This window comes from Dromiciops gliroides, chromosome 4 (assembly GCF_019393635.1).
Source record: "Dromiciops gliroides isolate mDroGli1 chromosome 4, mDroGli1.pri, whole genome shotgun sequence".
Classification (NCBI taxonomy): Eukaryota; Metazoa; Chordata; class Mammalia; order Microbiotheria; family Microbiotheriidae; genus Dromiciops; species Dromiciops gliroides.
Window position 1 is genome coordinate 3,229,396 of NC_057864.1, and position 25,986 is coordinate 3,255,381.

The 25,986-nt window shown below is 49.9% G+C and overlaps 1 protein-coding gene across 1 annotated transcript; it reads right to left on the minus strand.

Annotated features, from left to right (window-relative positions):
* Positions 1 to 1,227: 1,227 nt before the first annotated feature.
* LHX8 (LIM homeobox 8) lies at positions 1,228 to 25,986 on the minus strand. The gene is made up of 10 exons (XM_043962434.1): positions 25,899 to 25,986; positions 25,384 to 25,577; positions 23,061 to 23,147; positions 22,419 to 22,580; positions 18,593 to 18,714; positions 16,233 to 16,453; positions 14,511 to 14,614; positions 9,295 to 9,390; positions 2,749 to 2,932; positions 1,228 to 1,809 (listed from the first exon to the last, which is right to left on the minus strand). The coding sequence occupies exons 2-10, from the start codon at positions 25,462 to 25,464 to the stop codon at positions 1,733 to 1,735; spliced, it is 1,134 nt and encodes a 377-aa protein (XP_043818369.1). The 5' UTR covers positions 25,465 to 25,577; positions 25,899 to 25,986; the 3' UTR covers positions 1,228 to 1,732.

Sequence of the window (25,986 nt, forward strand, 5' to 3'; positions counted from 1 at the left end):
GGGGAAAACCCCAAGGTCCAAATGTGAAGAGAGCCTGAACTCAGGAAGATCTGGGTTCAAAGCCAACCCTGGGTCCTCCTTACATGTGTGGCCATGTCCTGGTCACTTCTCTGGGCCTCACAGCTTCCTCATCTGTAAACAAGAGGACCTTCGAGGTCCCTTGCAGCTCCAACTCTCTTACCACTCATTAAATCAGAGCACAAGGGGTCCCCATTGGTGTAGGGTACTCCCACCTCACCTTGATGAAATCTTAGCTACTTCTAGGCTGAAACCTGTAGAGCCCCCACGAGAGAGTCCCATACAAATGCTCTGTAAAGGTTTGGGTTTCTTCTCCTGCCCCGCCCCCTAGGGAGGAGTAAATTGGAGGGGCAGGACTCAGCACTAAATGGGAGTTTGTCAGGGGAATCTTGCCAGTCATCCTCGTGCATTCTTAACTCTGCATGGAATACATCTTTCGCGTTTCCCTCCTGGCCTGAACAATCGCTTTCACCGTTACATTTTACAAAGTACTTTCCTGACTGCAGCCCAGTGAGGGAGGTAGCCATGGTAGAATACCACCCCCCCCCATTGGAGAAGGAAATGGAGGCACCCAGAGGGTGACTTGTCCCTGGTCACACCACAAGGGTCAGAAGTGGATTCAAATCCAGGTCTCCCAACTCGCAGGCCACTGCTTCGGCTTTCATGCCACACTAGAAAACATGCTAACAGTGCATCTCTCTTGTGGTCTGAGATACCCAGAAAGATCACTTATAGGAGAAATCTCCCCCTTCCCTAAGCCAGCCAATCTACTTGATTAAAGAGGACGGACACCTGGAGACTGCAGGCTTTCCCCTTCCTGCATTTTGGAGCTCTTTCCTGTTCATGGTTTAGTCACAGAATCACCCACAAACGTGTCAGACTCCTGCCTGAGACTTCCAGGAAGGGAAAGCATGGTGTCTCCCAAGAGTGCCCCTTCCCATCTGGAACACCTGGGGTTGCAGCGGCCTTGGACTCACCTAAGCAAGAACCAACCAAAAGCGTTACTTGCCAAGGTGAGTTGTCCACAAGAGCCCATGACACCCAGCTGCTAAAATTAGGGCAGTCCCATTTCCCAGGAACCTTGATTAGACTCCACCTGGCTGGTGGGCTTGTCCAGCTCTAGCGTTATTTACAGCCAGAAGGTGCCACCCACAGAACACGGGCACAGGTTTGCCTGGCATGCTACAACAGAAGCTTTATTCATCTCATTCAGGGGAAAAAAAGCCAATCTGCAAAATAAATTTCAGTTGCAAATTCACAGCTACAAACTTCAAAAGTCTAAGTTGTGTGTAACTCCAAAACTGCGGACCCTATTTTATAACAATAACTTACAGATACAAGCGGATGATAAACTGCAACTTCACAAAGAATTGTAAACATTTTGCACACTTGTCAGTCTTCTCTTTTAGGCAAAGTGCTCCTATAATGGCGAATAAATTAACGGATACACAACTAGAGCAAACTACTTCCAGACAATACAAAAAGGGGCTGAGTCGTCTTCTTGTAAACATTGTTTTTGAGAAAAAGGAAGAATTAACCCAAGTGTCTCGCAGGCCAACTCTACGTACATACATACCTGGGCAACAAAATGATCTTGAAGATGCTTTGGATGTTAAATAAAAAATTAACATTAATATCTTTGCAATGAGATTTAATACACAATAAATGACTTCAGATTATATCCTTAAGAATTTCTGTCCCTGAAACAAAGAAGTTAGGTGTGACTTATTGGCAGCTGTGTCATTGAGTGGGGTAACAAGGCCTGAAGTCCAAGAGCTGTCGGTGAATGAGCTACAAAAACAGAAAGAAATAATAGCTCAATTTGGATGGAGTTTAGCTCATAAAAAGAAGAATAATCCCCTACCCTCCTGGCCTGCCCACCCCACCTGGTGGCCTCATCACAGCCTAGGGCACCATCCATTTAAACCCAATCCAAGGCCCTCTTCTCACAGTCAGAAAACAGAGGATTAAGTCAAACTGGACTAAGGTTTTCACTCCCACTCTTCCTTCTGGGCCCAAAGCTGTTCCCCCTTTAATGCCATCTCCATGTGAACCCCATTCACTGTACTTTATCCTGAAACAGGACACACAAGCAAGGCCTGGGGGCAGTGAGGGCAGCGTCCCCATTTCACCACTAAGGTTTGGAAGGTATGAGCCCCAGATCTCACACCTTTCCTAAGACAAAGAGGAAGAGAGTTTTACTCCAGGACTGAACACCTTACTAAGTATTTGTTAAATCCCAAAGCAGAAAGTGAAGGCACTTCAAGCTTCGGCATGAAAAGCACTTTCTGCATAAAACATTCACTGCCATAATACCTGCTGCGTGGTGTGTGTGTGTGTGGGGGGGAAATGACTTGTGGTTTCCCTTCTATTCCAACTTTCATAGCAGTAAGTGACAAATCAAATGAAAACAAATCCCCAAATCGAGCCATCACCTCCCACTTTTTGCTGGGCAATTCCAACACAGATTGTCATTCCAACTAGCTAAAAAGCCCAGGGTGGCGGGTGGCTCTTAAAACAACCCCACGGAGGAGGATTTCTCCTGGGCTCTAGTCATCAGCGGGAGAGACCCTCAAACTGCCTTCTATTCTCAGATGTCCTTGAGTTGTTCTTTGCCCACAGGAACTCTACAACTGGGCTCATGCCGTTTCCTTGCCAACAGCAGGTCCTGACAGGCCAGCGTGGTTTTAGTCAAGGCTCAGAACATCAAAGGTTACAATCGATACCTACCATCCATATAACTGTGCAGTGCTGTTAACATCGTCCCATCCTGGGGCACATATGCAGAATAAGCCATTTCTTCTAACATGGGGGGAGACAGCCTTGAAGGCTGAACCGCCGTCACTGGAGCTGTGGAAGAATGATTGGGGCTGACGTGTTTCTTATGACGCGCTCTACAGTTCTGAAACCAAACCTATGGGAGAAAAGACAAATCCTGCAGGTCACAGGTCAGCTGGGGGGTACAAAGCCCAACTCATGGAGCTGGAGCAAGCATTTGTCAAGAGCCAAGCGCTGGTGATGCCAAGCCAAAGTGGCCCCTGCCCTCTGAGGGCTCTTACACTCTGAGAAGGGGCTGTTACGTTCAGAACTCAGAAGAGACAGAATAAGCGCCCACAGGTCTGGGCAGGAGTACACTACCCATAGGGGGAAATCAGGAAAGCTTCCTGTAGGAAGCAGCAGGAGCTGAACGTGGAAGAGGAGGCAAGGCTTCCAAGATGAAGGCCAGGAAAGAGAATGTTTCCATTAGTGGCAGAGCAGCTCCTGGGTCAGTTTGGCTCCAGGGTAGAATGACTAGAAGAGTAATTCAGAATCACTGGCCTGGGAAGGGCCTCCAGGGTCAAACAGGAGCCCGCCTTTGGGAAAGGCAGAGCCACAGAAGCTCTTGAGCAGAGGAGTAGCCTGGTCAGCCTTGTACTTTGGGGCTTGCAATAGATTTTATTTATTTATTTTGGTGGGTCAAGGAGGGTTAAGTGACTTGTCCAAGGTCACACTGCTAGTAAGCGTTAAGTGTCTGAGGCTGGATTTGAACTCAGGTCCTCCTGAATAAAGGACCAGTGCTTTATCCACTGTCCCACCTGGTTGCCCCCTCTCAATAGATTTTAAAGGGGAAAAGGCTGGAGGCAGGAGCCTGCCTTTGGAAGCTATTGCAATCACACCACTGGGGCTGGGTGTTGCCGAGGGCCTGACCAGGGCAAGGTAAGTAGAAAGAGAAGGACAAACATCCAAAATGTAGAGTTGACAGAGCTGGGGAGCTGAGTGCACATGGGGGAGGGAGTGGCAGGGAGGAGATTGACTCCTAAGGCATGACTATGATGTCTGAGATAATGGTGGCAGCCTCAAGAGAAAGAGGCTAGAAGGGAAGGGAAGCCTTGGCTGGGTTCCGTGGGCCCTGAGAAGAATGTCACCTACCTAGGTGCAAACTGCGGGGAGAGGAGCCAAAGTGAGGTGCATGAGGTTATGGTGGAGATCTGGGGATGGACAGAAGGTCGGGGGGGGGCCTCCAAATCAGCACAGGTTATACACCTGTTGTGAATCCTGGGGCTGACACCGATCACCTTCTGCTTCTGCCTGTGTTTCTAGATGTCTATGCGGTCTGTGAGAGAGAGCGTGAGCTCCATCAGGGCAGACGTACCATGGATAAGAGGTTCTATTTAATAGTTGTTTTAAATTGAATTTTTTGTGGGGGGCAACAAGGGTTAAGTGACTTGCCCAGGGTCACACAACTAGTAAGTGTCAAGTGTCTGAGGCTGGATTTGAACTCAGGTCCTCCTGAATCCAGGGCCAGTGCTTTAGCCACCTAACTGCCCCAAGGGGCAGGGTTACTCTGGCTTGGGATTCACATCCCTAGACCGAGCACAGTGCCAAGAGACTCTTAACAAATGGACATTCATCACCTGACAAGAATTACTCACTTGCAGAAGGAACCTTGAAATGTCTCTGCTGAAATCTCACCTCCCATCACACTGCATGGGGACAGCCAGGGTATCATTGGCCATTAATGACATCTGTGGCTTTCACCACAGCCTTGATCCCAGGATCTTCAGAAGGGCCGCTCAGGGCACCAGGGAGCCCCCGAACGGAGCATCCAAGTCTGATTGTGCTAAAGGCCCCTGAAGATGACGCTAAGGAAAGGCTCTGGGGGACTTTCCGGCCCAGGCCCCACAGGCTCCTCTGCTGGGTGTGCTTCCACTTCCCCCAAGGGATGAGCTGTTTAGTAAGAAGTCACACTGATGGCCAGGCAGTTCAGGCTTCCCTCGGGGTCCGCTAGTGAGGGGGCAGCCCTCCCCTTGGCAGTTCTGCAAGGCTCTATCTTTCCTCTTTTTCCTTCTGCCAAGCTGAAGTGAGCCTGTCTGCAACATCTCTTCACAGCTCCTGGTTCTGTGCTTTGGCCAAACCGAACAAGTGGAACCCTCTGACTACAAGAGAACCCTGCAGGGACCTGAAGGTCGTCCTGTGGTGCCCTCCCATGACCCTTTGAGGCTAAGGGTCCCCCAGTTCTTCAACAAAAGGTGAGGGAACCAGTAACTCTCTGGGCTCACCACATGGACCAATCCAAGCAACAAAATGTGGGGTGGGTCCGATGTCACCCATGGGTAGGATAAAGGCTGCCACTGAGGGGGATGGTAGCTTCTAGAATATCACCATGAGGGGATTGCCTGGACTTCCTATCTCCCCAGAATCGAGCACAGGGCTCTGCACGTAGACGGCACTTAACGTAAGTGCACTGAGATAAAGGAGAGCTCGGGGAGAGGTCTGGGGCCCCGTGTGGCCCAGCGGGTCTCCCGATGGGGGAGGTAGCAATGGACCACAAAAGCCCCAAATAAGACCCAAGGAAGAGCGGAGGCTCCTTTGGAGACAAAGACAAGGCCCGAGGCCCAGCTCTGTCATTCACTTCTGGGAAAACCAGAGGTCAACAAGAGAGTCTTAGGGTCTCAGTTTCCTCATCTATAGAGTAAAGGGGCCTAAAAGAGTGTGAAAACATCATGCCAGGAGCCGCTGTGGATGCTGTCCACCTGGAGCTGGCTGGAGCAGCAGGGTGGCTCCCAGGGGCCTAAGGGTGCTGGTCAGGGAGGCAGACCAGCAGACACACCTGAGGGACAGCCCCATTTAGCCCAGGGCCCAGGCCCTGGGCCGAGGGTGCAAAGGGCAGTTCCGAGGAGCTCCCTTTGGCCACCCCGAGTGACCCAAGAGGAGCCCTCCCTCTCCTCTTTCATTACCCTTTGCATGAAACCCTCAAGAGGGACTTCAATTGGAAATATTGGAGTGAAAGCTTTCCTATGAAAATTAGATTCGCTGCTTTACCAAACTGCTTAAAAACAAAGCAACAGCCCCAAAATACACTGGAAGAAAATACGAGGGGCCCCATCTGCCAATGTGCCGGACTAGCTGGCTCTGGCTAAGCCTCCTTGGCAGGCTCGCTGCCCATTAGGCTCTTCACCATCTGAATTCCAACTGAAGTCGTCCATGGGCTGCTCCCTCTATTCCACATTCTCTTCCTCCTCCCCACTTCCTGGTGTGTGTCTCTGGGGGTATCTGTATGTATGCGTATCTCCCTCCCTGTCCCTATGTGTGTCTCTATCCCTTGTGTCGGTCCACTCTCCTTGTCCTGTGTGTGTGTGTGTGTGTGTGTGTGTGTGTGTGTGTGTGTGTGTGTGTGTGTGTTGGGGGGGGAGTGGCAGAGATCTGTCTCCCTCTCTCTGTGGATCCATCTCTGTCTCCCCAGAGCCTCTGAATCAGCTGTCTCTTATGCTGGGGAAGTACTCTGTTCTCATCTCTGTCTCAAAGCACCCCAACTTCCTTCAAAGTTAAGCTCAAGAGCCCACCCCACCAAGAAACCTCTCTCAATTAAATTCACTTTCTCCCCAAATTATTCCAATTTCACACACACTGATCTGTGGTTTGACACCTGCTTGAGGTATTTTCATTTTTGCCTTTATATTCCACATCAGGTAGTCAGTAGATAAAGTACCGGCCCTGAATTCAGGAAGACCTGAGTTCAAATCCAGCTCAGACACTTGACACTAGCTGTGTGATCCTGGGCAAGCCACTTAACCCTCATTGCCCTGCGAAAAAAACAAAAAACCCCAAAATATTCCCCATCAGGCACTGTGCCTAACATACAGTAGGTGCTTAATAAATTCTTGCTGATGAATGTGAGCTGCCACAGCTCTCCTATCTCCTAAAAATGAAGGCGCTACACACACAGTCCTGATGAGAGATTCTGCACCCCCTTACACACATGTGCACACACAGTACACGGACACCCAGGCACACACGCACATGCATGCAAGTGCTCGCTCGCGCGCTCTCTCTCCCCCCATGAAATGCCCATTAGCAGCAGCAGCTGAGGTATCAAGGTGGTGAAGTCAAGAACCATACCACCCATGACCACGCACAAACATGGCACCAAAAGGGCACAGATATAAGTCTTTCAAAGGATGGGACCCCAATTTCTGAGAAACGCACTTTGTCAAGAAACACAGAAGCGCTGAAGAAAATGCAGGCCAATGACACCAAAGACATCAAGGCCTGAGCCCTAAGGCCTCCAAGACCAAACTCCTCAGGCCCAAGACTACCAAAGCCAATGGCTGCTCAGCGGCCTTGAAAACGGCCACCAAGTGACCAGGCCCAGGATCACAAGGCCAGACTCTAAGTTTCCAGAACTACTTCCCCGAAGGCTGCCAAGCCCACTGACCTCAAGGCCACCGGGTCTAATGCCAAGGTTACCTCGTCTGAGTCTAAGGACATGAAGCCCAGTGATCCAAGCCTGCTAAGCCAACAAAGCCCAAGCCGGCCAAGTCTACCAACTCTAAAGAAGGTGGGCAAACCCAATGGTGCTGGAGCCAAGTCTCCTAAGTCACAAGCCTTCAAAACAGATGCATCAGGACTGAGGGATGAAAAATAAGGAGAGTCAGAAAAGCGGGAGAGGATTCCACCTGTATCACTGGCCTTCACCTGTTGAGAGGCGAAAACTCTCTGTTGAAAAAGGGCATTTTTGTCCTTCCTGAAAACATCACACTATCTAGTTTACGCAGTACAAGCAGAAGCCAAGAGCCCAAGTATTTCTGAAATATCCTAACCCTAGGGAGGAAGTAAATGACAAGATGACAAAAATGAGGCTCACTCTTTTAAGGGCGCAGTAAGACCGGTGGCCCTCTGATGCTGGGGGAAACTTACACTCCTTCAGAAACCAACCAACCAACCCACCCTTGTTTGCTAGAATGCAAGAAAGATTTGCTAGGAGAAATGAGTCAACTCTCCCCATCTAAAAGCCAATCCCCACAAGGAAATCGGTTCCACATACCCGCTCAGGAGAGCCCGGGTGCCCTGAGAGGCAGCTTCCCAGAAAACTTAGCATCTACCAAGTGATAAGAAAAGCCCATGGAAATTAACATCACCTGAGTCCGCTGAGGCCACACCCTCAATGATTCCGTGCATTCCTATGATCTGTCAAGGTGGGGATACAATGGGCGGAGCTGACCAATCCCACCTCTGGCCTCTACTGGCTGAGTGACAGAGGCAAGTCACTGAACCTCTCCTGAATCAGGGAAGATCAGGGAAGGGCAATACAGGGGGTGTCTGTGCCAGACTCAATGAAGAGAGTCTAGTCAAAGCAATCTGCCCCCTGTGGAGAGCTCCAGATACATCTCTTTTCCACGTGAGTCTGTTCCCAGCACCATATTGGTTCTACCTCCATGAACACCCACCCTCTGGTTTGACATCATTCTGTCTACACAGTGCTCAGACCCAAAGCCTAAGCAGACAAGCAATGATCAAAGTATGATGGGACTGAACTCCACAGTCCTGAAAAATGATCTGCTCCGTAAACTAGTCTAGGACTCAATGAATCAAATGCATCTGAAACCTCATTAATTTGCAAGCTCCCTCTTGAAGCATAGACCAAGGCCAACCCATGGCCACTTATCTGGTGAGCCTCTTGTCCATAAATGAGATGCTAGGTCTGAACTTAAAAAAACAAAACAAAAAACAAGCAACAGAGTCAACAAGACCTCAAGGAACTGAGACAACAGTAAAATGAACTGAGAAGGAGCTGGTGGGTGATTTTTAGATTGAGAAGCCCCAGGACAAGGTATGTGGGAGATGCAGTTTCAAACAATTCAGGTGGAAAACAAGTTTAGGGATTCAAGTTACTGAGCCTGCTGTGAGGCAAGTGTGTTCTTGCTATTTTAAGAAACTATTTCTTTTTTAAAAGTGCAGACCTAGGAGTCTGGGCAGAAAGCAGTATCTCCTTTTTCTCACGTTGTGTCCTCCAGCAGACGACTGGACACAGGAGAGGCCTATTATGTGTCTGTTGACTGGAGAATCATCAAAGTTGGGCCATTTCTCCTTCCAGATCTCGTGTTTCTACCACACTAACTCAGGTCCTTATCACCTCACAACTGAGTTACTTCAATAAGCAACTGTCTGCTCTCTTTGCCCAACTCCAACCCATCCTCGCCTTCACCATCACCATACATCCCTAAACCACTTAGGCCACCTCCCAAGACCCCAGCAAAGAGAGCCAATAGAGAGCCACCCAGGCTGAGAGTAGATATAGAATAATAGAAATGCTAAGATCTACCTGTACTCACTCCTCTGTGTACATACACACTCTCTTTATCTGTATCTGTCTCTCTCCCTTTGCCCTTCCCTCCCCACCGACCCCGCCCCCCAAGCCCAGGGCCTTACAGCTCATAATTTGTTGCCTACGAGACCAAGTAAAGCCACAACAGGATGATTCTTTGGGGCCCAATGAAAGGCCTGTCCTGTAGTCACCTGGATGACTCGTCTGCTCAAGCCAGTTCTTTCTGCAAGTTTCTGAAGCGTCTGGGCATCTGGATTGTTGTCCTGAGCAAACTGTGCTTGCATAACCTGAGGAAGCAACAAAGGTAAGCAGTGAACAGCTGGGTTTGCAGACCAGGATCTTTGCTCCACCTCCAGAGAACAATGGACCCACCTGAAGAAGGGGGCCTTCTGACTGGCTGATGTCAAAGCCAGTCATGGGGAGATGTCAACCACAGAGAGGAAGTTCTAATCGAATAAGACTCAGAAGGCACATTTGGATGGAATACAGAACACGAGGTAGCATGGTGAACTGCACTCGCTATTTTACAAGGAAAGAGACTTTTCCATGATATTAAAGCTATTTTTTTCTGTCTCAAATTTTAAAGTTTAAAATGGAATAAATTCATCATCCTGACTTAAACAAAATCAGCAGGAACAAAACTGGCATCACAGAAAAAAAGTCCAGAGGGCTCAGCACTCAGTAGGCGCTTAATAAGTGGACCCCCAACTTGACCTTCTTAGAGTCAGCTAAGAATTTGCTTTGAATGGCACTTCAGACACCTACTAGCTGCATGACCAGAAGACAAGCCACTTAGCCTTTATGAGGTTCAGTGTCTTTGTCTGGAAACTGCAGCAAAGGGGCCGGCCTGGCAATGACCATCTCTCAGGGCTATTATGCAGACAGAAGGTAAAAGTGCTTTGGAAAACCTCAGGGCTACATCACTGCTAAAGTGGGTGGGTTAAGCAGCTAAGAGACGACACAGGGTCTGTCATAGGCTGGAGGTAAGATGTCAGATGGCCCACCTTTGGGTGGTGCTCAACACTAGGGGGCATCCTCTGATGCCCTGCCCGCTGCCTCTGACAACAGACAGCCTGAGGCTCTCAGGAATCAAACTGAAATATAGCAGGTAGGTAAAACAAGTCCCCTCCCCATCCAACTAATGTTTTGAAAAAGGCATGTTACTGCTTGATATGATGTTTCTCTAAGATTTTTATTAATGATACATACATTGCTGTGCAACTAAAGAAAGCATGTCCCCTCCCCCCCAAACTGTATCCCAATCTGTCTTGAAACACCTCCTCCCCCAATTCCTGTTTCTTCCTCACCTCTGCCCCTTCTCTTGTTTGTTGTTTTTCATTTGTGTCTGCCTGAGGTTCAATTGGGGTTTTCTTGACAGAGATCCTGGAGGGGCTGTCCATTTCCTTTTCCAGCTCATTTTACAGCTGAGGAAACTGAGGCAAACAGGGTGAAGTCACTTGCCCAGGGTCACACAGCGAGTAAGTGTCTGAGGCTGGATCTGAACTCAAGAAGCCTTATTTTCCTGACTTGCAGGCCAGTACTCTATCCCCTGCGCCACCTAGCTGCCCTCTCACATAGTTTTAATAAACCTATAACTACCTGTGTCTGTCTGGTTCGGCTTACAGATTCAACACCATCTAATGCCCAAGGAAGACCGACTTCTCTGCTTACAATTCCCTGCTGGCCCAAGGCGGCCCTTGGCAGATCAAAAAGCCCTGGCCATAAATGGGCCAGATCTAGAAGGGCTTTGGGAGATGGCTATGGAACCAAGGTGGCCTGGGTTCGAGCACCTCCTGTGACCCCCCTCGTGCCTCACTAAGTGTCCAAGGCTCTCGGCAGCTGAGCTGCGCTGAGAGAGGGACAAAATCTGTGGATAAAATCCCAGGTTTAGATCAAAGGAAAAGCCAGGCTCTCTAAGAAACCATCGGCAAGCGACCCTGACTGGGCCACTGCATGTGTGTGGACTGTTCCTATGGATGAAAGTCAGGAAGATTGTCTTTTGGAGAGAAGAGCCCTGATCATGGAGACCGGACTGAAGCCAAACATGCCTCCCCTGGAAGTGGACAAGAAGCTGCAGAAAACTGGACGCCCTGCTCCTGCCTCCGTCCTGGCTGCCGACTTTAGCCCAGGAAGGCCGGGAGTGCTAGCATTTCTCCAGGGAAAATAGTCCCAGGGTCGAGGTAAGCCCCCCGCCCCCCAGCCCCATCGAGCCTTGCTGCCACTGCTCCCCATCCAGTGCTTCAGATGCCAAGGGTGAGGAGGCAGAAATCCCTTGTACTCATCTCAAAGCTCTGCTCCCTGATTGGATTAATCAAGCCAAGTGGGCATAATCATCATGATTATTCTCAGAGCTGACAGTCAGACCCACTTTGGGATTTACAAAAGGTTTTATTGTATATTAACTCACCTGAGTAAGTGCTAATCTTGCTTGTTAATGCCTTGCAATTTCTCCCCTAATTGGGGACATTTCTCCACCCATTGCAGTTGCTGTTCTTGCAAGGATCAAATGAAATCATGTATTTGGTAATGTTCAAGTACCACAAAAAGGCCTGTTCTTATTACACTACGGTATGTGAAGAGATTTCCAGAACATGGCCCTTTGCACACAGGGGTGGTGTGGGTGTGTGTGCGTGAGCAAGAGACAGAGAGAGAGAGACAGAGACAGAGAGAGAGGGGGGGGGGAGGGAGAGGGAGGGAGGGAAGGGGGGAGGGAAAGACAGAGAAGGGGGCAGAGGGAGGGAAAGAAGTTTTTACTAATCAAATCCTTATGGTATAGTAGAAAGAGGCCTGGGGGTTTAAGAGTCAGATGACTTGGGAGTTCTACAGGCAGCTCTGCCATACCTAGCTGTGACTCTGCAACCTGGGCCTCAGTTTTTCATCTGTGGAATGGGAGGCAATAAGAAGGCCCAGGCGGCTTTTAAAGCCAATGCCTTCCCTTTATCAATGGGGAAAGTGAGGCCTGGGGACGGCATTTGTCCTAAAGAAGCTCTGCTGCTCTCTGAGCCTCGCTGCCAGGTTATTTAGAGGATGCAACAGGATCCCAGCTGTGAAGACTTAAATAAAGAGAAGTCACTGGGATATTCCTACTACCCCTGGGTAGAGATGGGAAACCCTCGCACACATCACCCTGGTAAAATGCGGAGCTGCCTGTCAGAGAACGCAAGGCTGAGCATCTCACTGCCTTCTGTGTCCAGGGCTCCTACAGGAACGTTCTCAACCCAAGGGGCAGACAGTTTGTAAAGGCTTTTTCAAGGGTCGAGCGCTTCCTTAAAACACTGAATTACCTTTCCCTTGGGATATTATGTTTGAGATGTTAAAATACCCTGAGAGACAAGTTTTGTTTTTAATTGTACTGACATTCAAATTAACGTCCCGTTCGACTTTTCTCACCTGGCCAGACAGAATGGGTACCTGACTTTTCCTGTGGGGATGCTAAAATGTACTTGTGCAAGTTAACCATGGAGCTTTTGTATAACCAGGTGACAAGGCAGGTATGAGGGGCAGAGACATGGCTTTGAACCCTGACTTTGTCGCTTACTCCCTGTGGGACTTTGGGCAAATCATGATGTCTTTGAGGCCTACTTTCTGAATCCGTAAAATGTGGAGGACTGATCTCGACAGCTCCCCAGGGCCTTTCCAGCTTAAACCCGATGCCCCAAGGAGGCTAGATCTCCCATGATTTTCCGCTACTATTCACCACATGCCTCTTCTGGGTCACTGTAGCTTTCTGACACTCTCCCTGACAGAGGCAGCCCAGGATACCAAATGCAAAAGCTTTGTCACAGCAACGGTGCCCACCCAGTGACCAAAGGGTCAGCGTCAGAAACCAGGAGGATCTGGTCCCGGGCAATGACAACGTGACCATCCATCGACTTTTCCCCTGCTTCCTAAGGACCAGGGGCCCTTCCCTTCTGCCTGGCAGCTGACACAGTCTGTGTGCCATTTCTGCCCTTGGAATGGGAGCTCTTGGAATTCTGGGCTGCTTCCTTTCCCTTACCTCCAGTACTTAGTACATAGTAAACACTTCACCAGAATGGGTAACATTTATAAATCACCTACTATGTGTCAGGCATCGTGCTAAATACCACACAACTATCTCATTAGATCCTCACAACAATCCTGGGAGGTAGGGGCTATTATGAGCCCCATTTTACAGATGGGGAAACTAAGGCAGACAGAGGTGAAGTGACTTGTCTAGGCTCACACAGCAAGTATCTGAGGCTGCATTTGTACTCAGGTCTTCTTGCCTGCAGATCCTGTGTTCAGTCTGGCTGGTAAATGTCTTATTCATTCATTCTCCTCCATCCCCCAATTCTTTTTCTTGGAATCACGTTTATACCTAATGGCAGTTGGTATTTCACTGGAATGAAAGGCTTTTTAAAAGCCGAATTGTATGTCTCTATCTCTGTGGAGTCACCCTGGCTGAGGGAATCCTATATCCTGGCACCTGGAGCAGTCCTTGTTCCAAAACAGCATTCAATGTTTATGCGTCTATTACTTCCCATGACCTTCCCAACCACCCTATAGCAAGATGCAGGAAGTCTGAAAGACAGAGTTGTGCATATTAAATTCTAAGTGTGTTTTGGAAGGAAATAATTTTTGAAGGACATATCAGCCACATCAGAGGGTGTGGCCATCCTTGGAAACTCCAGGAGAAACAACCGGATGGCCAGTTTTCCCAATCACTTTGTGATAGCTTCTCCTAATACCTGGGGGACACAAGCCTACAGCAATCACAATTCCACTGCAGTACACCCAACTGCAAGACAACAAGCCTTTCTTTTTCAGGAAGCATCAACTGGCCAGCCTCAGCCCCTTAACAAAGAAGGAAAAGGTCCGTTTGATTGGCACCAACCTCTGGGTTTCCTGTTTATACCCAGGTGACTGCAATCATTTCCACCCTTGAACACATGCCACCTTGTCCCTCTGTAAGAGGGCCGACTGGCATGTTCCAGTGAAACATGAAACGCTAACACGTTAGCATCCCACAAGCTGCACGTGATACATCTTGATGTTACGTAATTTCTCAAAAATATGTCGTCTTCTTTAGAAAGGATGTGCAGTGATGTAAATTTCTAGATTGAGCCAATTTTACTGGGCAGATCCACCAGGTCACCACTTTGCTTCTGCTTGGCAGAACCCCAAACCGCCTTGGGGTGGGAAGTAAGCGGAGCTGCTGGTTCTATTTCAAGAACAGGCTTGTGATTCTAGAACCTCCAAGAACACATTATCACCATCAGAGAACTTTTCCATATCTAGCTAGCTAGCTAGTGTTCTAAATGAACGCAAAGCTATAGCTAGGCCTTGGCAAAGTGATAAGAGCCGTGTGTTAATGAACTCATTGAGGGGAGCACAGAGGGAGGGGCTGTCACGGACATTTCCAAAGCCCCCCACTGGGCGCCTCTACCTGGAGCTGATCGGCAGTAAAGCTGGTCCGAGCTCTCTTGGCTGGTTTGGGGTGATTGACGTCCTGTTCAGTGAGCAGTGCACCTTCCACGCTAATTCCATTCCCTGAATGTCAAAAGAAAAATATAGCAACTGGGTTGATTATTCAGATGAACACATCCATACTACCAGAATCCATTCTTCCCGTTTCTTATTTATTCAGTATGTAACCTGTCAGACAACAATCATTTATTAAACAATTACAAAGAGCCAGGTACCGTGCTAAGCATTAAGGATACAAAGAAAGGCCAGAACATGAGAGCTCATGGCACGAGACCAGAAAGCTCCCTCGCTCTGGAGAAAAGACTTAGAGCCGACATTTAAAGCCACAACACGATGAGACAAAAAGAGCGCTTGTGTGCTAGCCCCGAGAACAAGCACACCCATCTCTGGGGGATGAAACAGAGCCTGGAAGGCAAAGGAATCTAGGAAATGTAGCAGAGACAAGAGGACCCTACTCTCCTTTAGTAACAAAGTCACGTTACAAAGAAGCACATTTTAACTTTCCATGGGATATTCCATGTACCCTACTGGTGTACATACACACATATGTATGTATGTATGTTTGTATGTATGTACGCTATTTTCAGGCAAAATATCTATCCTAAAAAAGACAGTGAAGGGTCATCGTGACGATGCCTTTGGAATATAATTATAATATTCACATTTCAAGTAGAAGGAAGGTTCCTCAACAAACCATCCAGTCTTAAAGTGTTAACCTCTCAGGAGGACCCCGTCACAGTTTATATCTATCTGTAGGGTCTATTTCCGAATCACTGCCACTAAATATTTTGAGACATTTTTATTTGATGCTTAAAACTTCCAAATATCAAATTGGTTTCCTATTCTAACAAGGCTACAGGAAGTATATCGATACACACACACGCGGCTTCTTCAGCCTGTCAGAAAATGTAGCTTCTGGTAGACAGTTTCTCCCCATTGTCCGTTAGCTTTTAAAGATTCTGTTGGTCATTTAGGGTGTGGAATCATTTTCCTTCCCAGGACTATGGGAGATCAGTGTCACTCCATCCCTCCCCACTAAATGCTAAAATTAAAGGCCAGATTAGTTCTGTCTTCATAAAATATTTTATTTATAACTGTGATTTTTTCCATAGATTCCCCCCCCAGTTCATTATTAATTTAAAAACAACTTCCTTATAAATAAAGCTTATAAATTTATGACACAGGATAAGTTACTTTGGGAAGTTTTTTTTTTAATGAATGAAATCAAGTCTATAAAATTATTGCAATGATATAATTACTATTTCTGACAAGATATGTTTATCACTAGCTATCCAGAAATAGTTAATGTACCCATCCGAGAAATATGGGGTGGTTATTTCTGAAATAACAAAGATCTAGTTTGATAGTTTAAATATGTGTATGTATATATACATATATATGGGGAGAAAGAGAGAAATCGAAGTCTAAAGAAGAGAGCAACATTCATTATTATAAATTATATTTAAAATTATTTTATGTACCCCCCATTATCTGGACCATAACATAACTAAATCCCCATTCTGGTGAGGTGCCCCATAAGATAAAATGTCTTCACCCCAACAGTCACAAAATGAAGACTGTAAACAGCTCCAACACAACCATTTTTACACCATCATATTCCTGCTCTTGTCCCCACCCCAGTCCAACGAAGAATAGTAGCTGTGACAGAGGGAGAATTTACCATTTTCTACTTCTCTCTTTAAATTGTCCATCATGCAGTCGTAATGAACTCGACAGAGGACTTTCTCTTCAACCAAAGCAAACTCCTCTCCAGTAGAGAGTTGTCTTTTGCAGGAGAAACAAGCAAAGCAGGCCAAGTGATAGACATTCCCCTTGGCCCTTCGGACCCAGTCAGTAGAGTGGATGTGTCTCCCACAGCGAGAGCAGCGGGTTCCGTATCTTCTACGGTAAAGAACAAAGTGGAAGGAAGGGAGGAGGGGGAGCAGAAAAGGGAGACGGAGGGAGGACATTTTCATCTTGAGTCAAAATGAGCAATGCAAGAACATGCCAACTAGACATATTTGTGTCTCTTACCCTTAACTTACTCCTGGCCAACATTCAAAACCTTACTGGACTTTTTTTCTCATGCTCTTCCTGCAAGAATTTAGTATGTTCTGAAAAGATTCTAATTCCTAAAGAGCCAACTCTCAACAATAGGTTTCAATTCAAATAGATTCACTACAAGAGAAGACTGCTCCTTATCACATAATAATAGTTCAGGAGTTCTGCATTTTCTTGGTTTCTTTTTAATTACTTGCTACATTCGCAGGGCTTCAAATCTCAAGAATGGGGTCAAATGAAATAGACACCACACAAGCTGAGGGAGCACGAACGGTATCATTCGAGATATCTTCAGCACGCCCAGGATTTGAACCCAAATGCAGGCCAGGAGAAAAAAAGCTAACTCCCCAGCCACGTCACTGATGAGCTTGCTTTTATAGCTCATCAATTCCAAATACTCCAAAGCATTCCATTACCAGAATTGACTGAAAAAAAAAAGTCTATGTTGTACATATTATAAACAGAGTAAAATCAATTGGCAGATTGAGAAAGAAAATGGAGACTACTGTAACCAAATGAAGTGGGATGGAACTTCCCTGCCCACCGGCACCCCACTCCCCAACCCCAAACCAGCACGAATTAGGCCCTTCGTCACAAGATACTCGGCTGTTATCCATCAGAGGAACTTTCAAGGAAGAGATTAAGTGTGGGCCTTATTAAGTTATAACATGCCCCACCCCAAGACCCCAACCTTCCTTTCCTTTGGAATTTTTAGTGGTGGAGAGTATTTGGCAAACTGAGCAGCAGTTCTGGGAGCAGAAAGCCGCAAACCCAAGGCACTCACAAGTCCTCTGGCCATCTTTGCTCAGGTATGATGAAGCTTACTTCTGAAGGGTCAATAAGGGCCCGGGCACCATCCTGGGCACACAGGGATGACTGCTTTAATGGACGTTGGGGATTCTTTTTTAATCTTTACAAAGCTGTTCTGAGTAATGCTGTCTTAAGAACATCAATAAGATGGGAAGAATATCAATTGCCCAAATGTCCACATCTGAAATGCTCTTTCTTTGATTACTGGAGGAGGTAAAAAGTCCTCCAAGTAGAACAATGGAAGCAAGTCTGAGCAGCAGAGCTGGTGTGGAATCTAAGGGGGATAATAAGCCAGCTACCTTTCTTCCCCAAAACATTTCTATTTTTCCTCATTACAAAATTCTGATTTTTTGTGAAGTCGCCCACAGTTTACTCAACTGCAAAGTCCAAACTCCTGCTTGTACTCAAAGGTCTTCTCTCTCGTGTGACATGCCTCTGTAAAAGCTCAATGTTTCCCTTTTGGAGGGAGATACAGTAAAAATCCTTTTTCTTGACAATTTTGAAAATTGTGCTTAACATTTGTAAGAAGTGACTTCCTGTTTTGGTGCATTGCTGCCTGGAGTCGATTGTTTCTTTTTAAAAAGTAGACAAAAACAACTTTGAGGATCATATTGACGGAACGCCACACAGAAAAGATCACATCAAGAGAAAAATGGAAGGGCACATTCAAGCTACTTGAACGTAGGCCCCTGTGGGTCAGAGTATAGGGGGAAGCGATGGGAAAGGCAGCTTTCTTTAGGTCAAATAACATCTCCTGGTTAGCATGTGAAAGCACGGCTGAAATTCTCGACCAGTACCTGGGGGTAAGTTGCTGCCTTCCATGTGGTGGGCATGGTACACTGCGTGGCATGGTCTGCCGATGGGCAGCTTCCAGAGGACCTGTATGGGAAGGCTTTGGCCTTCCCTCTCATGGTCCTTGTAGCAGTGGTATGCCCAGGCAAAGCTGACTTACCTAGACACTAACACCCAATGGAAAGGAGGGGGCGATTTGAGTATTTTGTTCTTTACAGTAGAAATGGCTGATGGCCACACACATTCCCAAAAGACTGATCACTTAAAAAGGCTTGGGCACCATTGCTCCTCCTATGAAAGCTATGAAGTCATGATCAAAAGTTAAAGTTTCAGAAAAAAAAAAGTTAAAGTTTCAGAGTCAAGGGCTTTCTAACCTACCTGAAATAATCGAGTTTGCAGAAAATGTCTTTATCTTTAATGTAGCAGCTGGTGTGCCTTCCTAAGGAGGTCCGGCAGACACTACAGGAGAGACAGCGGACATGCCAACACAGGTCATTCACCTGGAAAGATAACAAGGGGGAAAAGGAAAGCTCTTCTAACAATTAAGGAGCCAATGTGTGTGTCCCACCATATATCCAAGGTTCAAAAGCCTGGCCAGTGCACATGTTAACACGTAAAATGACAGTCTTCCATCTTAAACCATTTTTTTTTGAGGGGGGAGTGGGGCATAGACGGGGAACAGACTTGTCATTTGATTAGTGTGTAGAACCCTTGGCATGGAGACTCCTGGCACTGATCCACAGATCAACAACACATTTCTGACTTGGATTTAGTGTTGTGAGCCCAGCACCAAAAGGTCAGCTGCTCCATCTACAAGTCACCCCTGTGTGTCTTGGACAGCCCCACAGCCACTTTGAGACACTTGGCTATCATACTGCCTTGGAGCCAAATGGCTTGAGCTAACATTTTCATAAATATGCATCTGGTGTTCTTCCCTACAATCTCCCCCACATTTTAACTCTGAAACTATTGCAGTTCCTTGCATTATCTTCTAAAATCACTACAAAATATTGCAATTATTATTATTATTATTATTATAACTTTTAGAGTCAGATTTTCAGGTTGCAAGAACAAAGCAGGCTCCTCAGAAGGAGCAGGTGGTTTTCCTCCCCTTGAGGATTGTGAACTGAACCCACACTCCTGCCCAAGCCGCCAAGCTTGCCATCCCAGCCCAGACACAGCCCGAGCTGCCTAGTTCCAAATGCCAACCCTGGCTTCATTTTTCTGTACACCAGAATTGGCCAGGCTTGCTTTCAGACCCAAATGGGAGTGAAGATTATGTCTTTCACATACTCTGCTGGAGGCTTTAGTGCCTACGGCAGTACCCCCTTTTGGGCACAGTTGTTTGAGGCATTTCTCAGTCCTTGTGTCAAGGTGGTGAATATTCTGTGCACCACCAAGGGGGAGGAGATAATGGCGGCCCATTGGGCCTGGTTTCAGAAAGGGGGTCAGAATTCTACAGTTTACAGGAGCAAAGCTTTAAAGTCTATTCTTCCTGGCTCCCCCCACTTCTTATTCTTATTCTTATTAACCTCTAAGTGCTTTATTCTCTTTCGGACCAGCCAATGTGAATAGAAATCAGAAATACCATTTCAATTCTGACACAAAGTAATAAAAATGTTACCTAAGTGATTGTGCCAGGAAATAAGGGGGGCTGACTCATTGCCCTCAAAGCCCAGGCTGCCTCCCGTTGGGCGGTGATTTTTGATTAGATCCCAGGTGACAGAACCCAGCGTCAGTGCAGAACAGGCACGTCCCTGATGGCCGATGGGCCAACTGCACTGGCTTCTCAAACCCACAGGGCTATTCACTGCATCCCAGTGTTCCGTGGCTCTGCAATCAACCTCCAGTGGTAACACCATACAAGCCGATGACCTTCAAACAGCAAGGACACTTCTTAGGGTCTGTCAAGTGTGGTGCGAGCAGGATCCCGTTCCGGCCTGCACAGAACGGGGCCCCAAGCAAAGTGGCCAGAGGCTGCAGTGAATGCCCCCTTTGGCTTCCTATCTCAACTCTACACCAGCAAGACCCTTCCAAACTGGCCAAACGCCAAGATTTCTGGACAGGACAAAGTTCAGGTCTCTTCCGAGGAAATAGACATTTCCTTGGAAGCACTGGGTGTGATTATAAAATGGCAGCCACCACTTTAGAAGGCCAGTAGCATCCACAGACACCCAAACGAGAGTGCTCAGGAAAGAAGGAACTGAGGAGCGAAGGCTCCTTCCCTCTGCCTGGCCCTAGAGCAGGTTCATGGCTAATCTCCCAGTGCTATCTTCCTCCAAAGAGAGATTTGGGATTTTCCTTTAGAGATTTAGAATTCTTTTAAAAAGAAGGTCTCTGTCCATTTTTAAAAGCTCAACCCAATTGAACTCAACCAGGGGTCCGAGACACTACATCCAACCATACTGGCATATCATGTGGTCATGAGTACCTTCTACCCCAACTTGTTGAATTCCCCAAAAGAGGGGGGTACTGCAGTAGGAAGTAAACAAGCCTTCCAGTAGTGTGTGTGAAAGATCTAATCTTTGCTCCCACTTGGGTCTGAAAAAGCCCAGGCCCACTAGTCAGTACTAAGTCACTTTTCTGCCAAATAGAACAAGCCAAGGTCCTCGGTGGCTAACGATGAACTACCCAGTAGCAGCTGGGGACAGCAGGGCATCTCCCCGGAAAACTTTATAAACAAGCGATGGAGCCTGCATTCTAGGTCATACACATTTCCCCAAAGATCTCAGCCCACTGCCTCCCGAGCATGCTTTTGTCCTCCAAACATGCCCCAAACGGGTGGAATCCAGCTGAGGTCTGGAGGGTTCAAGTCCAGTGTCCATGACTATACACTTCTCTCAGGAAGTAACTTTAGGTATCAGAGAGACAGAAGGCAACGCCTGGAAATGCACGGGCTTTCAGCAGCTCACTCTCCAACATGGCCTCAACATGCCTCATGATCAGCCACTCTGCAGAAGTCTAAACCATTAAGAGTGACCCCTGAAAGGCAGTGGTCTGCTACAGAATATTCCAAATGGATCCCAGGGAAACAATGTTAGCACTCCGGACAAATGAAAATCTATGATCCAAGTTGGGTTTTGGGAAACTTACTGAGATCAGTTTCTCAATTTCTGAATCCATTTGTGAGCAGCTCAGAGTAAGCTATGAAAAGATTAAGAAGGATCTCACTAGAACCCGGAGAGGCAGCCGGAGAATACAATTCCCATTCCATACAGGAAGAAAAGGGCGAAAATGGAGAGGTTCTAAGTGACATCTGCCAGTCAAGTCCAGGAAGTTCTCTCTCCCCCAGATCTAGCAAGTGACCGCTCTGGTAGAAACCAGGTCACCACCGAGGACTCATTAAAGGAGCAAAGTCCCATTCGGAGAGCCGCCCCCCCCCCCAACTACTCCCAGGGAAACTTCAAGCGTCTCTGTCTTAACAAAAAGGGGCTGGAGGGAGGGGAGCTGGGGCAGGGTCCCTTAGGTTTGCTTTTTGACTTTTAAGGCAAAACACCAAACAAATGAAGGCCTGGAGCCAAACCTCCAAACCAAACCAACACAAATACGCAAACAGCGCCCGAGGAGAGGCCAGAGCTCCGAGATGGGGAAATAAACCATTATAAGCTAAAGTAGAAAAAGCTGGGGGGGGGAAGGGGGGCGCTTCTATTTCTGTAAATAAGTCTCCCAGGCGGGTTCCAGATGGGAACGAGATGAGAGAGAGAGAAAAGGACTCGGCTAAGGCTTTTCCGCAGCCAGCCAGGGAGAGAACCCTCACTCTAAGGGAAGGGGGCGATTGCTATGGGAGTAGGAGCACCTTAGGGTGAGGCTAACGACACGGAGACCTTCGAGCTGAGGGGACGGCTCCCCAAATGCTGTCTCACCTGAGCCCCGTGAAACCCGTCGGGGGCTTTTGCCCAGGGTGCGTGGCTGGAGAGGCACACAAAGAGAGGCGCCCCCACCGGCCCCTTCTCTCGGGAAGCTCCAGCTCCGAAGGGGGCCGCAAGCGGAAAGCTGAGGCTACAACGGGGAGAGGAGGCAGGGCGCATTGGGGGTGCGAGGGGAGCCGTCCCGCACAACGCCGAGCCCCCCAACCCCGGCAAAGGGACTGAGGCCAGTCCCGACCGCGGGACCACGACCGCAGGGCTCCCCACGTCCGTGGGTTCCTCGGCCCCCGCGGCGGCGCCCCGACGGGCGGCAGCTTTCGGCGCCCCGCAGCTCTTACCTTGAGCAGGTACTTGTCCACGATCTCCAGGCCGCAGCTGCTGCACACGCACTTGGCCGGGGGGCAGCCGGGGGCGGAGGCCATGGACCGCGGCGACGAGGACGGCGACAGCGGGGCCGAGGAGGAGCACGAGTCCTCGTCCGCCGCGCCCTCGGGGCTCACCTGCCGGAAGAAGCAGAGCGCCCGGCGCGCTCACTCGGGGGCCTCGGGGGGCCTGGGGCTCCGCAGCCGCCCAGCCCGGCCGGCCGCCCCCGACGGCTCCGAGGCCCACGGGGCTTCTGGCGCTGCCCCGCGCTGCCCTGCCCGTGACCCCCGGGCGCTGGGCCGGCCGGATCCGCCCCCGCCCGCCCCCCGCCCCCTCCCGCTGCCCCCCCCCAGTCTCTCGCTCGCTCTCTCTTACTCTCTCACACACACTCACACACACATACACACGCACACACACGCGCGCACACACACGCACGGAAGCACGTACGTGTCACTGACTACCCCAACTGAGCAGGAACCAGCAGGAGGAGGGGGAGGAGGAGTATGGCCCAGCGCCTTCCTAACCCGGGCCGCCCCGGGGACCAAGCGGGGCAATGTTCGGCTCCCCCTTCCCACCTCCCTCCCTCCCCCGCGGTGCACACTGGCGTTCACACTTACCAGGCCCCCGTCCCCGGCGCCTTTGCGTGTCCTCCCCGCCGCCAGGGCTGCAGTCCGCCCGCACTCCTCAGACATGAGCCTGGGGAACTAGGGAGGGAGAGAGGGAAAGGAGAGGGAAAGAAATGGGGGAGGGAGAGAAGAGAGAAAGGAGGGGAGAGAGAGAGGGAGAGAGAGGGAGAGGGAGAGGGAGAGAGGGAGAGGGAGAGAGAGGGAGAGAGGGAGAGAGGGAGAGAGAGAGAAAGAGAAAGAGAGAGAGAGAGAGAGAGAGAGAGAGAGAGAGAGAGAGAGAGAGGGAGAGAGAGAGAGAGGGAGAGAGAGAGAGAGGGAGAGAGAGAGAGAGAGATGAGGGCGCTGGGAGGCCCATCCAAGACCCCCTCCTGTCCCCCTCCTCAGGGCTGCCCCTCAGGGCTGCGGGGACGGCCCGAAGGACGGGAGACCGGACGGGGCCGGCCGGGCCGCCTGCCGCCCCCCCGCCGGGGGTAACAAGTTAATCACCAGCCACTGACAAAGCGGTTTCTTTGCAGGCGTCAATCACCGCGGAGCCCGGATCCCTGGGCTCCAGGCGGGGTGTAGGGGGGTCGGGGGAAGGAGGGGGCTCGGGGAAAGAAGAAAAGGATCCGGGAGGGAGCTGGGGGAGGGGGCGCCTCGAAACTTGATTTCTTTAATAGCGGCAATTAAAAGAGCAAGGCGTCCGTCTGTTTTCCGAGGGGGCCCTTTCTGAATCGGGCAGCCCCAAAGGTGAAGAGGTTTAATGGGATACTTGAAGGCTAATTGCGGCGGGATTGCCGCAGCCTGGGGCTCGTTCCGACGGCAATTTGAATGAAAATGCTTCAGATGGCGCGGGAGTCCCACACCGCACCCCCGCCGCAATTAGAGCCGCCGCCGCGGCCCGGGCCACGGGGTGTCGGGGGTGTTGGGGGGCGGGCCGGGAGAGTGGGTTGGGGGGAGGTGGCGGGGACAGAGGAGGGTCGGTGGGAGTGGGATTCCACGGGCTGCTCCTTTTAGGTGAAAATCACCACTCTATTGAGCCCAATTAAAAGCCGAGTCCCCAGGAGAGCGGCGGCCCGGTTCTAGGGAAGCCGCGCCCAAAGCGGGTTCGGTCCGGAAGGTTACAGCCGACCCAACTGAATTTGGGCCATTAACAAACAACAAAACCCACCCCCCCTTTCTTTTTCTTTCTGTTTTTCCTCCCAACAGCTCCCCGCCTGGCTCGGAGTGCACCCTGTCCTTGGCTTTGCGGGGCTGGGGCCCAAAGGAGCCCCCGGCAGCTCCGGCTGTCGCCTCTAGCTTCCCATACCTCATTCGGACCCGAGCATTCCATTCCAGCTGCCCTCCTGCTCTCGCGGACCGGCCGGGGTGGTCCTGCCCCCTCTGCCCGGCCCCACTAAGGAAGCCCCCCTACCCCCAGAGCCCGAGACCTTGACTAAAGCCGGGCCGATGCGGGGAAGGCCAAGCCTTCGGACCCGTGTGCGCGCTTCTGCGTGCGTGTGTGTCCCTGGGTGTGTGTGTGTGCGTGTGCCCGCGTCTCTGGTGTGTGCGTTCACCCCCTCGCCCGCCAGCCGCGGGCCCCCGGCGTTCTGGGCCAAGGCCGGCCGCTGGGCGCTGCTCAGACGGGCGTCGCCCGAGCTTGAGGAAGGACCTGCTGAGCGGGATTCGGGTTTGGCTGCGACCTCCCAGTCCTCGCGGGGCCCAGCGGGCACGGGCCCGCACGCTCTGGAGACACAAACTAGCCTGTGCGCGCCAAGGAGGTCTAAAAATCCAAGCTTCCTTGGGTGGGTGCTTTTGTCCCGGCCCCAGAGCTGGACTGTCCTACGGCGCCTTGGGTTTGCGAAGCCTATTGCTGGGGTCCGAGGCGATGCTCTTACACTGCATTCCGAGGACTGACTCCTGGGGGTGAGGGAGCCCCTTCCTCGCCGCCTGCGGGGATGGGCGATGCGGGAGGTCTCCGCAGTTCCTCAGGAGCCGCTCTTCCACAATTCTGGATTCTATCTAGTGCTGGTCAGCTTCCCCCACGCCGCTACCCCCACCCAGCAAGAGTGACCCCTAAATCTCCCACTCACTTGTACCAGAAGCTGCTTTAAACCCAAGGCTTCGTTTCCCACATGGCAACTTTCCTAACTCGGATGTTTTTTTCTTTTTCCTGGTGGTGGAGTTGGGAGGGGTGAGATGATGATTAAATGAATAATATTACCCCAAATCCGAGCTGCAAAGAAAAAAGCGCCCGCGGCCAATGGCTGGGCCGCTTCGGGGATCTGCGCTGGGAGCCACGTTGGGCAAACGGACGCGGGGACAGACCAGGAAGGTGCCTGGTCTGCGGGCTCACCTTCTCAGTGGAAACAGCCGGTTCAGGCACGTCTTTTTCTTCTAGTTTACACACAAACATCTGCTCGCTCTTCCAATACATGGCACAGGCGGCCCGGCTATCACATACCAACTCCACCAAGGGCCGAGGGCTCTCGTTCCGGCTTTCGTTGGCACCCACCGAGACGCACTCCGATTAGCTGAAAATGGGGAGAACTTTAAAAAGGGGGGGAGGGGAAAGAAAGAAAGAAAAAGGAAAAGCAAGTAAGCTAGATCCGAGGAGGCCTTGGAGCGAACAGTCTGTGAGCGCCTCCTCTGAGGATCCGTTCCCCACTTCACTGATGTCAGTCCCTCCTGGAAAGGGGGAAAAAAAAGGGAAAAAAAAAAAAAGCAAAGTTTTGTTTTCCAGGGGGTGGAACCTTCCACGAAGGGAGGGAAGAAGGGGGGGAGCCTTTTCCTGGATGACTGGCCTCACCTCCTCATGTAAAACCCGCCTTCTCTACATGTTAAGATCTTTATCAGAACGATCCAACTCACCCAGGGTTTTGTATTAAACACACACGGGAAAGCCTGTTCACTTTCGACTGAAAAAATATCTGTTCTCATGGTCTGTCGTAGCTACCCA